The 14529-nt window shown below is 41.7% G+C and overlaps 1 protein-coding gene across 1 annotated transcript in view; it reads right to left on the reverse strand.

Annotated features, from left to right (window-relative positions):
- The window catches only part of STK10 (serine/threonine kinase 10), a 126529-nt gene that overhangs the window by 61178 nt on the left and 50822 nt on the right, over positions 1-14529 (reverse strand). Inside the window, exon 4 of the mRNA XM_072630964.1 lies at positions 12861-13010. Coding sequence (XP_072487065.1) covers positions 12861-13010 — 150 coding nt within the window. The remainder of the gene's footprint in view (positions 1-12860; positions 13011-14529) is intronic.

Raw genomic sequence — 14529 nt, forward strand, 5'->3', positions numbered from 1 at the left:
GGCAAATGCTTTTTAGAACGAGGCAGGGCTAAAGTTCTTGGGGGCTGGTCCGCAGCCCTGGTTTTGAGTTCTGAAGATGATGTCAATAGGTCAACCATGGCTGCTAAGCATTGTCAGAGAACAACAAAGAGGGTGTCTGGTAACGGAGAGCTACAAAAACGAGTAATAGAAGGTCCTAGAGGAGTGAAAGATGGAGGGACAATACCACGTTGAATAACAGCTAACATTTATACGGTGTTGACTGTGTGGCAAGCATTGTGCTAAGCACTTTACAAACATCTCATTTGTTCCTCATAACAATCCTGGGAAGTAGGTTCTATTAATTACTCCCATTTTACAGATGGGGAAACTGAGGCAAACAGAAGTTAAGTGACTGGCCCAGGATCATACACCTAGGATATGTCTAAGGCCAGATTTGAATTCAGGTCTTCCTGATCCCAGGCTTAGGTCTCTATCCACTGCAATACCCAGTTGTCCCATATACTGAATGCAAAGAAAGGGTTGCCAATCTTGTCTCTAAAGAGGAGATGAAAAAATATACTTGTCTCCTTTCCTTGCAGGGAGAAGGGATTTTTGAGGACTCAGTATGGAACATGTGATATTTTATTAGACCTGGTTCATGTGCTGTATTGTCTTGTTGAACTGTTTTCTTTGATCTTATCTTTTTTATTCTTTTTTGCATGGGATGGCTTAAAGGATTCTAGAAGGGAAATGAAATTCAGAAATAAAAGTGATATTAAAACATAGGATATAAATAAAAATTTAAAACTAGAAGAGAGGAGAGGAGGGAGAGGAAAAGGAAGGCGAAGGGTGTTACATGGAGGTGGTATGGCAGAATGAAAGAAGCACAGGACTTGGAGTCTAGAGTAGTGGGTTCTAATTTCATCTCCGGGATTAACCAGATATATAATTTTGTGCAAGAAGTTTACTCTGCCTCTCTGTTTAGACAGGATGATCACACACAGAAAGAAAATCATATTTAGAGTGGTAAAGGACCTTGGAAAACCATCCAGCTCAACTATTTCATTTTTACAGATAAGAAAATTGAGGCTCAGAGAGGTCATGTGACTTGCCCAGAGACACATAGCTAGCAAGTATCTAAAGCAGGATCTGACCTCAAGTTTTCCTGACTCCAGATCGAATACTCATTATGCCAACTAATTGCCTCACCTAGCGATTAAAAGGAGAGACAAAATATATATATATGTCTAAAAATCCCTTCCAAGGGAAGAGGGAAGAATTAGCATGGTGACGTACGTCAGAAGAGAAGCTGGAGGCTGGAGAGGCAGGAGGCCGGAAGTGCAGCATTATTTTGGAAGCAGGGTAATCAAACGCACCCTTTAAAACAGAGGTTCTTAACCTAGGAGTCCATGAAATTGGATGAGAAAAAAAGATGTCTTTATTTTTTTTTACTAATCTTTGATTTCCTTTGTAATCCTATGTATTTTATTTAATGCATTTAAAAACATTATTCTTGGAAGGAATCCACAGACTTAAAACTAGGCTGCCAAAAGAGTAGACAAAAAGGTTAAGAATCCTGGCTTTAAAGGGATCATCTTCAATCCTTCTGGCACAGTGTTAAGATTGCTAGATTTGGGGAAGGCGTAATCAGAATACATGCCATCTTGGAATAGAGGTGGGGGGGAGAGAGATGGGGAAAGAATTTGGAACTCAAAATCTTGTGGAAATAAATGTTGAAGATTAAAATAGATAAATAAATTTTTAAAAAAAGATTGCTAGACTCAGAGTCAGGAAGACCTGTGTTCAGATCCTGCCTCTGACTCTTATTAGCTGAGTGACCTTGGGCAAGTCACTTTACCTCTGTCTGCCTTAGTTTCTTTGTAAAGTTGGATTGATAACTGGAGTACCTACCTCACAGGTTAGCTGTGAGGATCAAAAGAGAAAATGTATGTAAAGCAATGTATAAACTTAAAAGTATTATGGAAAGGTCAGTTGTTATTATAATTATAATAATAATAACTGTATATTATACTATAACATAATATAATTAATATAATTATAAAAGTTATTCTAATATAATAATAATTTTACAATAAATAATTATAATTATTATTACTGTTAGCCTTTAAATTAACATTTGATCAGGATACCCCAAGGATGTTTATTGAGAATAGCAAAATTCTCAGAAATACTGCAAGACTCTCAGGTAGATATTGCCTACAGCGCGGCTAAAGAAAAGGGGCCCTCACCCTTTCTTAGATGTAAGAAAAACAAAGCATGGACACATTCATGCACAGATACAGATGCGCACACATACACACGTGCACACATATGCATGTGCGCACATGCATGTGCACCCACATCATCTTTCACAATGCCACTGTGCTTATCCAAACCTCCCCAGAGTGTGGCTCCTCCCAAGAGTCCTCCTCACCCTGGCAGCTGGGTGGTTACTACTTCTTCCCTTCATACCCACTGGGATAATTTGTGACTGGGAAGCAACGGCCAAGCTTCTCCTTTGAGACCGAATGGCATCGACTGCCCAGGGAGTGAGGCAGAGAACAAGTAACCATGCAGCTGTGCACCCCGGGCCCTCAGGCCTCCTAGGTCTTAGCTGCTTCACATTTTTTCCATAGGATTTAGGAAGGCATAGTTTTCATAACACTAAAATGCTGTCACTCCAAATACGGGATGACTGGCTCCGCACAAGTTAGCTATAAGGTGAAAATTCATAGAATGCTTTTTAATATTCATAGAATCCTAAGAACGTATCACTCCATTATTTATTGGACCTAAGCACAGGGGTGGATCATATGATCATAGCTTTAAAGGCAGAAGGGAATTCAGAGTTCATCAAGTCTAACCTCTTCATTTTACAGATAAGGGAACTGAGGTCAAAAGAGTTTGAGAAAATGTGTCCAAGGTCGTGGCAGTTCTGGGACTAGAACCGAGGTCTCCAGAATGTCAGCTTAGTCCTAGTTTCACTGCATCATGTTTTTCCCACCACAGGTGGATAGAGGGAAAGCAGTTCAGGGGTGGGGAACTTGTGGCCTTGAGACCACATGTGGCCCTGTAGGTCCTCAAGTGCAGCCCTTTGACTAAATCCAAACTTCACAGAACAAATCCCCTTAATAAAAGAATTTGTCCTGTAAAATTTGGATTCAATCAAAAGGCCATACCCAAGGACCTAGAAGGCCACATGTGGCCTCAAGGCCGCAGGTTCCCCACTACTGCCCTAGCTGAATGCCCCTCACATCTGTCTCACTTTATCTTCCTCTTTTCCAACCATCCATATGTCCCCTTTTCTCCTCCATTTTAAAATAGTAGAACAATGTTTTGATTTGTAGAATTACATTTTTAATTATAGAATCTAATATCCCAACAGCAACCTGGCCCTTTCCTTGCCCGTCTAGGATTGACCTCTACAAGATCCAAATAACTGGCTATCCAGCCCTCAAGGGAATGCCTCCAGAGCAGGGGGATACAGTGCCTCCCAAGACAGTCTACTCCATTTTTTGAAAGCTCTAATAGCTGAGAAGGAGGTAGCAATGTAGCTCAGTGGATAGAGCACTGGGACTGGAGTCAGGAAGATCTGAGCTCAAATCCAGCCTCAGACACGTACCAGCTGTGTGATCCTGGGCAAGTCATTTAACTTCTATTTGCCCTAATCCAATGAAGAAGAAAATGGCAAACCACTCCAGTATCTTTGCCAAGAAAACCTCATACAGAGTCCCAAGGAACTGGACACAACTAAAGAACAATAGAAAGTTTTTCCTTATATAGAATTAATGAGATTCTCTGCAGCTTTCAGCCTTGGCCACAACCTTGCTCTGCTTCCCTAGGGTTAAAATGAATAATCCACGCTTTCACTTGATCCACCTTCAAATATTTGAAGATGGCTATTAAATCTGCGTTAAGTCTTTTCTTACTCATCCTAAACATAATCAACCAATCTTGTAGTGGTATGCTGGTAAATGTCTAACAACTGACTCTCTGGGAGTAAAACCTGTAGGCAAACACACTTTTAAGTTTAATCTGCATTACCAATATTTCCTCCATCCTTTTCTAAAGTCTAGAGAGCCAACAATGATCAATCAAGCCATAACTTTTAGTAGCTGCAATTTCTACAATTTAAATGCTGTCACTGGAAATATAACAACCAGTTCACAAGCTGAGTAAAGTGACTTGCCCAGGGTCACGCAGCTCACAAGCTGGTATGAGTTGGTTCCAGCGCATCATGGTATCCAGTTCTCTAAATATCCTGGCCATCCTTCTGTTGGTAAAGCCTAGTTTGTTGATGTCGTTTATAAAATGTGGTACCCAGAACAGAACCAAGTACTTCATATGTTGTCATATCAGGCAAGGGGACAACAGAACTACCGTTTCTTTTGTTTTAGATACCGGGCTTCTCGATGCATCTTGGGATCACATTAATTGTTTTGGCTGCATTGTTGATTGACTTTGAACTAAGACCCACTAAGATCCAATGATCTTTTCCTATTGGAAAATATTGTTCAACCATGCATCCCCTATGATGTACATGAGCAGGTTTTTGATTTTTTTTTAAATCCAAGTCAATTACTTCAAATTTATCTCTGTTAAATTTTTTCTAATTAGATTCAGTTCATTGATCTGGTCTATTTAGATCTTTTTATGTCCTGATTCAGTCATCCAGCATATTAGCTATCCCCCCTGACTTTGAATCATCTGCAAATTTAATAAGTGTATCATTCATACCTTCAGTGAAGTCATTCATTAAATGTTTAATAGTACAAGGATAGCACAGGGGAAAAGACTGACCCCTGGGACACTACTAGAGATATCAACCATCTCAGCTGGCTGACATCAAGTCATTAATGACTGCTCTTCAGGTCCAGTCATGTCACCGGCTCTACATCTGCCTGACTGTACCATCATCTAATACCCACTTCTGTATCTTGTACACAATGACAGCATAAGAAATGGAGCTGGAGGGCCCTCAGATGTCACAGGCTCATAGATTGGAGCTTAGAGAGATCTTTGAGGCCATCTGGCCCCATCCCTCATTTTACAGATGAGAAAGCTGAGGGCCTAGGGAGATCAAATAACTTGCTTAAGGCCACACAGGTCAATAAGCAACAGATATGAGAATTGAGCCCAAGTCCTCGACTCTGGATCCATAGTGCTTTCCACAGTATCATACTTCTTCCCTTTGTTTTTTGTTTGTTTTTAAAGAGTCATTTGAGGTTAATTGACTTTCCCAGGGTCACACAGCTAGTAAGAGTCTGAGGTCACATTTGAACTCAGGTCCTCCAGATGCCAGGGCTAGTGTTCTATCTACTGCACTTTCTAGCTGTCCCCACTCTTTTCCTTTATGAAATGCTGAAACCTACATATAGTACGTAGACAACATTTCCCTGACTGAAAATATCTCTATTAGATATACTTTAGCTTGAGGTCTCCTATTAATAAGAAATCACAAAAATATATTTGACCCAACACCTAATATTGCCTGTCTGTTTTTGTAAAAATGAATCACTTTTCTGTTATCCTAGCCTCAGGCACCCAAAGAAGTCATCTAGACATGTGCTAGAGACAGCTGTGCTACAGCCACATCACCCCAATGGCACCTCCAGCACAACCCTTCCAATCCCTCCCTCCCTCCCTCAATGACACCAGTGTGTGAGTTAAGCATGAGCAGCTGGCTGTAAGGCTGTTCTGCTCCTGCCTAGAACTGGAGAATGCTCTCACACATAACCAAGCAAGACCCAGGAGACTTCCTTCTACCCGATTATAACAGTCACCTTACCTCACCTTCTTTGGGCTCATTAAGTATGAAGTTAATATCTGGTGTCCTCGGTGATCGCTCTAATTAGCCTCTAAGTCTTCCACAATTAAGGCAACTAAAGGCACATAACTAGCCCCAAAGGCTCTTTGTCTGTACTTCTCAACTCTTATGTCTTTTTTCCCCTTCATCTTTCCTAACCCATCTTTTCTGTCCCATCTCTTCACCATCTCCTATACCAGGGGTATAGAAATCAGGGATTTGTTCTGTGAAGTTTGGATTCAGTCAAAGGCCCACAACTTGATGACCTAGAGGGCCACACATGGCCTTGAGGCCATAGGTTCCCCACCCCTGTCCTATATCAACTCTGACCATGATTCTAGTCTTTTTTTTTTCTTTTCCTTTTCTGCTTCCATGTTTCAGTATTACACTAACAGGCTATAAACTTCTTAGAAGACAGCTGGATAGAGGCGCCTGGATACAGCTCTGGGCCTGGAGTCAGAAAGACTCATCTTCCTGAGTTCAAATCCAGCCTCAGACACTTACTAGCTGTGTGACCCTGGACAAGTCACTTACCCCTGTTTGTCTCACTTTCCTCATCTATAAAATGAGCTGGAAAAGGAAATAGCAAATTACTTCAGTATCTTTACCAAGAAAAGCCCAAATGGGGTCAGAAAGAGTTGGAAACAACTAACTAAGAACGACAAAAATAAGCTTCAGGGAAAAGAAATAGGTGTCATTTAGCCTTAACCTTCAACACAAAGTGAATGCTTAATAAAGATCTGTTGAATGAATGAATGAGGGAGGGAGGGAAGGAAGAGAAGAAGGTGTCAAGAAAAGAATACTAGACAATGGAGTCAGAAAACCTGGGTAAGAATCCTCCCTCTTAGATGACCTCGGCTTATTACTCACAACACCTCTGGTCTTCAGTTTCCTCATAAGTAAAATGAGGAAATTAGATTATTTGACTTCCAAGGTCTCTTCCAACTCTACATCCTATCAACTTCTGATTGAACAAACAAACATTTCATAAAGCTCAGGAATCAGCAATACAGAATCTTAAGCTCAAAAAGAGCACATTCAAGTACATTTAATCTAGTTTTCTGAAAAGGTTAAGAACAGTTTCAGTCTTTATCCTTGGGAAACCTCACTACTTTCACTTCTCCATTCAAAGAATCTAGCAGAACCTAGTCATAGGGTGGGGAACCTCCGGCCTCCACACCACAAGTGACCTTCTAGGTCCTTGGGTGTGGCCTTTTGACTGAGTCCTTTTGTTCTGTAAGTTTGGATTCAGTCAAAGGGCCACACCTGGGGACCTAGAAGGCCACCTTGGCTTTCAGGTCACAGGTTCCCCACCCCTGAGACCCAGCAGAAAATAAGCTTCCCAAGGGCAGGGATGATTTTGTTTTTTTGTCTTTGTAGCCCCAGTACCTAATATAGTGCCTGGATCACAGAAGGAGCCTAATAAATGCTCACTGATCAATAAATACACATATTGCTAGTATCTACCAAGCTAGGTGGCACAGTGAATAGGGCGCTGGGCCTGGAATCAAGAAGATTCATCTTCCTGAGTTCAGATTTGGGCCTGAATCACTTACTAGCTGTGTGACCCTGGGCAGTCACTTAACCTTGCTTGCCTCAGTCTCCTCATTTGTCAAATGAGCTGAAGGTAATGGCAAACCACTCCAGTATCTAGCAAGAAAACCCCAAATGGGGTAACCAAGAGTTGGACATGACTGAACAATCACAAAATATCTACCAGCTGGATACAACAAAAAATGACCCCAAAGACAGATATAGCATGAGAAGTGGTAACAATGTCAATACCCTAGAGAACCCTGGGAGACGCAGGAAATGGAAGTTTCGGAGGGCAGGGGAAATCTAACATTACAGTAAATCTGTGAAATCCTTTTCAAGTCAGAGAGACCTTTTCATTTCACTCCCAGCAATACCCTGGAAGAGGTGGCCATGTCCTTGCAATCTCTGTAAGCTATAGGGTGACAGCCCTGTACCCTTCACCCTAGATGGACCCTAAAAGAAGGGGCCTTCCTTCTCCATCAGCGGCAGAGGATATTTTATAACCAAACCACCTCCTCCAAGAGTGAAGCTCTTCCTTCATTTCACAACCATTCAATGAATCACAAGGGAAGCTGATAGCAGAGATAGCATTCAAGGAAGAGGCCACACATTTCATTCTTGACTACTGACTCTCCACAAAAGATATGTTAGAATCAGAGAAGGGACTATATAGCAAGGGTACTCACATGAGCACAGGCTTGCTGCCACGGTCACATTAATTATTCCCCAATAACCTGACCCACTTACTGTCTTCTGCAAGGGGGTGGGGAAATGCTTGAGAGGACAAGTTTGCTGTAGTGGTTTCTTGCAGAGTGTGCGAGTTGTACAAGGATACGTGAGGAACCCCCCTCGGGCCCCACAGGCTGTCTCAGGAAGGCAGGAAGAGCCAGACATCCAATCTCCTGTGTCCCCTTGGCTGCCAAGACCAGGCTGCAGTTTACAGATGTCAACAGCAAAGAGGATTTTCCAAAACAGAACAACAATCCTTCTCCCATGGGTATCCCCATACCAGGTCTCAGGGAACACAAGGGTAATTATGTAAATATACACATACTCGACTTTCGGTGAACTTTTCTTCCTCCTTAGTTGGTTTCCTGGTTTTCTCAACTGAATACACCCAAGTAATTTAAAAAAAACTATTTAATCTCGTCCGTCTTACATATTCTTATATTCTTTAAGATTAAAAAAAAAAGAGCTGTTTCTTTTCTCTTAAGTCTTAGTCTCTAAGTTTCTATTATACATGGCAGTTTTTGCTTCATTTCTATATAACCAGCAATATAATGGACAGGATGAGGCCCCAGAAGGAAAGGAGGAAAGGCAACTTCAAAAGATCTGTAGGCAAGACAAACAGCATACACCAACACAGAGTCAACATCTCATGTCCTATCTCCATTCCAGCGCCACACTGATGTTCTCCAGTCTATGGGCTTCAATTGCTCCTACCGAATACCCATTCTGGTCCCTAAATAACTCTACGCAATTATCATTCAACTCAGCAAAGTATTTGTTAAGGACCTACCAAGTGTGAGCTATTGTGCTAGGTACTGGGATACAAAGATAAGAGAAAAAACTGTCCCTGAGCATTTACTAGGGGGTACTATTTCCTGAACACATGCTCTGACTAGACTACCGGGGCTCACTGAAAGCAGACCAGTCATACATCTCTCTTGTATCCTGCAAAGTACTTAGTTTTTGTTTTGTTGTCGCCTCTTAGAAACAAATATACTTTTTATAGACCTTGAGCTGAAAACAGCAAGCTGAAGACTCAACCATTGTCTACAATTCCAGCTGGTGTTCAGAACAGTGGGGTAAAAAAAAAGGTGAAGACAGAGACACTCCAGATTAAAGGCCTCATGCTAAATGTTTTATAATATTACTAGCTTTTAGAATACAGAGACGAACACTCATTCCATGGGCTATTCCATATTAGAAAGTCCATCTCAGATCCCTCTTTCTCTAGATGTCATCTCTTCCAGGATCCTTTGGGCTCACTGTCCTACTCATCTGGCATTTCTCATATACTATCTTGTACTTAACTATCTTTCCACATGCATATGTTTTTTTTCCTCAAAATATAATTGGTTTTTGACAGACACAGGCAGAGGATATAATCCAAGGTACATCAGAATACACACGATATACAGAATTTAAATTGCAGTTCAGGCCAAGAACAATAGGGAGCTATATACTTGGTATGAATAGGTTGCTACATTTCCCCAAAATGAACTGCTCAGGAAAAATTGCATGAAGGATAACAGACAGATATATGACCAGAAAAGGAGGGGGGCCGGTCACCTAGTTACAGCAAGATATAAGCAATGGTCCACACAGATTCATCACAATCTGGAAAAATAATAAAAATGTAAACTCCCTGAAGGCAGGAGCTTTTTCATTTTTGTCTGTGTGTTCCTAATGTCTGGTACATAGTAGGTATAGTAGGCAATACTCATCAAAGACAATAGCAAACAATTATAATGGATTTTTGTTGTGTTTTTCCAAAGATATACCAATCCTTACTTTTTAAAGAATAACAGAGGGTTATTCCTTCTCCCAAGGATACGATATTTTCATTCCTAATTGATTCACTTCCCAGAACCGTTCTCTAACCCCTGCTCTGCCCTGACCCACACAGATGCCCATTCCTACTTTGTCCTGCTCCTGCACAGCCTTCTTCAGTCCTGGTGAAGTGCTAACAAACTCAAATGATGCTCTGACCACCCTGTAAGTCCAGCCCCAGGATACTGCTCCTTCCCATCATGTCTAGAGTCCTCATCCTACTTCAGTCCCAAATCACATCCTGATCTTCATGACCTTGAGTTCAAGAGAGTCATCATTTCCTCTTTTCTGCTCCTACGACCACATGGCTCCATGTTGTCCTAGCTATAGGATCATGAGATCACGGACCAAGACCTAGAAGAGAATTAAGCTTCCCATCTCTCCCATCTATTATATCCTCTCTACTCACATGGCCACCCCCCTAGTTCAGAGCCTTCTTCTTGCCTGGGCTTTAGCAATCACCTCTTCATGGGTCCCATGCCTCAAGTCCCTCCCACTTCAAACTCCACATAGATTCCAATATGTGAAATCTAAAGCAAGGGTCTGTTCATGTTCTTCTCCTCAACATGCTCTAGTAGATCTGACAGGATAAAATACAAATTGTTCTGATTGGCAGTTAAAGCTCATCACCATCTGGTTCTGGCTCATTTTTTCTGGGCTTACCATGCATTACTCCCCTTCACATATTTGGCATTCCTCATACACAGTAATCCTTGTTCCATGTGTATCAACACCTTTGACAGGATCACCTCTCTCCACGCCTGGAGTGGCCTCCTTCCCAGCATTCTGCTCTTAGAAGCCCAGCTTTGTTCTCAGCTCAGTTCAGGTGCTCTCTCCTCCTTCAGGAAGACTGTCCTGATTCTCAGAGCTGCAAGAACTACTCCTCTCCCCAAAACAAATTACTTGCTACTCTTTTGTATTGTTCTATACATGTTGTTTTCCCCAACCAATTATAAGTACCTAGAGAGTAGGGACTGTTTCTGTTTTTGTTTTTTATTCAAACACTTGGAATAATAGTGCTTAATAAGTTATTATTTATTGATCTAAATAAAGGGGTAGCTAGGTGACTCAGCTGGGCCTGGACTGAGGAAGACTGAGTTCAAATCCAGCCTCAGACACTGGTTATATGACCTTGGGCAAGTCAATTAATCTCTGTTTGCCTCAGTTTCCTCATCTGCAAAATGGGGATCATAATAACCTCTCAGAGACCTGGAAAGACTTATATGATCTGATAAAAGGAACAGAACCCAGAGAAATTTTGTACACAGCAACAATCACAGTGTACAAGGCCTTTTTCTGGTAGAATTAGAACTGCACTGCAATCCAAGGACTTAAAAAATTCCCAATGGTCTTTTAAGGCAAAATGCCTTCCACATCCAGAGAAAGAACTATGGAATTCAATCACAGATTGTAGCAGATCATTTTCTTTGGTATTATGTTTTGGTTTGTGAAAAGACTTCTCCCATTCATTTTAATTCTTCTATACAACATGAATATGATGAAAATATATTTAATAGTAATGTATATGTAGAACCTATATAAAATTGTATGATATCTCAGCGAGGGAGGGGGGAGGGGAGGGTAGAAAGAGGGGGAGGGAGGGGAAGAAATAACCTAGGTTCTATGATAGTGATTGTGGAACACTGAAAATAAATTTAAAAAAATAATAACCTCTCAGGGTTCCTGTGAGAATCAAATGAGATAACACTTGTGAAGCACATAGCTTGGTGAGTGGCGCCTAGTAGGTGCTATGTAAATGCTGGCTATTATCATCATCATTATTATTAATACAACCATCTGGAAACTCAGTGAAGTAATGTGCCCAAGGTCCCATGACTACAGAGACAGAACTCCAGGTTATATCCATTAACCTCAAATCCAGCATGGTGTCAAGCTGGTCCTTAGTCAGAATGGGTTGCCAGTTTCTGATCCTTTAACTTCAATAAGCTGGTCAATGACCAATATCAATAAATCTTCTGCTCAGAAGTCAAACAAATGATCAGGTCAAGCCTGTTTCCAACTGCTGATATTTTTCTTCAAACCCATGTGATTATCCAGAGAAACTCAGTTTCAGGCAATCAACAAATATTGACTGTGGGCCTGCTGTGTGCTAAGTACTCCAGAGATACAGAGAACTAGAAATTAAAAATACAATCTCTATCCTCCAGAGCTTAAAGTCTATAGTAGGGGAAATAAAATATAGATAGATGATGTATATGTATAAATATGTGAACTAATATTTATATACAAATATGAAAATATATTTGAGCATATATAAAACACACAAATATGTACATGTACTTGCTAATTGTTTTATATATGTGCATATATACACATGTGGATGTATATATACATGCATATATACATGTATGTGTTTGCATGTGAATGCACTGTGGGTGTAACAAGGCATCATATTACCACTGAATGTGTGTTCATCCTTCATTGCCGAAGAAGACCATGCCATCAGAGAAATGATGACATGACTTGCACGTGACTTTATTTTGAGTGAGGGAGGGCTGTGCAGGTCACCAGCCTCACTTCTCCTCCAGAGCCATCTGAATCCAGTGACCAGACATTCATCAGGATGACTGGAGATGACCCAGGATGAGGCAATTGGGGTTAAATGACTTGCAGTGGGAGACCTTGGGCCCTTTAGGCCAACGTCTTTGCAGGTACTTACAAAGGGTGAGGCAACACTCATTCATTGAATATGCCTGTTTAAGAGGTTGCCAGGACAAGGCCCCTTTAAATGAGGTCAAGAAAAAGAAAGACATCAGGCTAGGTGGGAATCAGCAACAGTTACTACTGATAATCACTCTAGCACCTACTTTGGAGAAGGACATTCCAAGGTGGGGCAGGTTTACTTCCAATGGTAGGAATGCAACCCAGTAAAATGCCATGAAGCTGATTTGGATGAGCCCAAAGTTGCCTCCATGTTCTATCCCACGCATGTCTCCCACCTAACCCAAACTGTTGCACCATATTGGGTAGAAGCCCTTACCAAGCTTGATGTCTCCATCCAAGGTCATCAGCACATTGCCCGCCTTCAGGTCACGGTGGATGATCTTCTTACTATGTAAGTAGGTGAGGGCCTCAAGCATCTGACGGCAGATTACTTGGATCTGAGGCTCTGTGAGCCCTCTATCCAACTCTGTGGGCAAAAATCAGCAAACAAAGGATTAGGCAGCCTTAAATGGACCAGTAGTTGTCTGGATCTTTGCATATCCTGGACAGTTAGACCTTCCCACTCTAGCCAAGTTAGACACACATCCAGATACTTGAAGGCATTCTCTGTCTTTACCAAGACGTAAGCTCTATATGTGAACTGACAAATGGCTATACAGTGGCAGTCTGAGGGCCACCTAGCCCCTGCATTCTGGCTGTGGCAAGGACCCCAAGGTCATATACACAACGACTATAAGAAGATACATGAAAATTTTAAAAAAGAAACAAGACTACATTTAATTACAATGAGCAACCTATGCACCTACACCTCCCTCCTCTCTTTGTAGAAGTGAGGGACTATGGGTATGGAAGACTGCATATATTTCAGACATAGTTGATAAGTTCTTTGGTCTTATAAACTGTGTTGGGTTGTTTCTTTCTGTCTAGTCTTTGTTATAAAAGGCTCTCTTGGAGCACTTAGGTGGGACAGTGAATAGAGTACCACCCCTAGTGTTGGGAGGACCTGAGTTCAAATTTGACCTCAGACACTTCACACTGTCTAGCTGTGTGACCTTGGGCAAGTCACTTAACCCCAACTACCTTGCCTTCCTCCCTCAGAAAAAATAAGGCTCTCTTGATAAAGGAGGGGAGAGGGACATATCTGGAAACGAGTGTTATGTGAAAATGAAATGCATCAATTTTTCTTTAAAAAGACAAAGATACTGACAGATATATTGTAAAAGGACGTGGCTAGTCCAGTCATCATGAGATCAAGAAGACATCACTGAGATCACCATTTTGCTACCTAAGAAGAGCTCTGCTGAAGAGAGATAATCCAGAGTTGGAAGGGACCTCAGAGGTCACCCCAACTCTCCCTCCATTTTACAGATGAGGAAACAGAGGCCCAGAGGCATTCAGCGACTTGTCCAATGATACCCAAGTAGGACCTGGCAAATCCAAGTTCCAAACCCAGGTTCTCACACTTCAAATTTAGTGTTCTCTACTGTATCACACAAGCTCTCATCTACATCATAACCTATAAATTTCCTGCCCTTATCTCTGACCTTTTCAGGACAGTTTGCCTTATTATCCAACTTCTTTATAAAACATTTCAAAAATCTTTCTCTCCTGTAAGTCCTGACTCCTTGCACTAAATCAGCACCACTCTCCTCCCTCCTGCCAAACCCCAAAGGTGCACACAAAATATCCCATCCAAGTTTGGGAAACAATGCTTCCCCAGATGACAACCTTGGAGCACCCCCCAGCTCCCTAGCTGCCTTCGGCACAGGGAACTGCCCCTAGTCTCTATTTATATGGCCCCCTCTCTGTGTGGCTTCTCAGCCTGCAACTGCAAATTCCATCAGAGTCCCTTCCTGGCTCCAGCCCAGTGCTTCATTCTCACAGCCTGGTCCTCCCCCATCCCTGTCTAGGGAGCCAGGCTCAGACCTCTGAAATTGGAAGGAGTTGGGGCAGGGACAGAGGGGTGGACCATCTTTAATCTGATT

The sequence above is a fragment of the Notamacropus eugenii genome, chromosome 1 (assembly GCF_028372415.1).
Source record: "Notamacropus eugenii isolate mMacEug1 chromosome 1, mMacEug1.pri_v2, whole genome shotgun sequence".
Lineage (NCBI taxonomy): Eukaryota > Metazoa > Chordata > Mammalia > Diprotodontia > Macropodidae > Notamacropus > Notamacropus eugenii.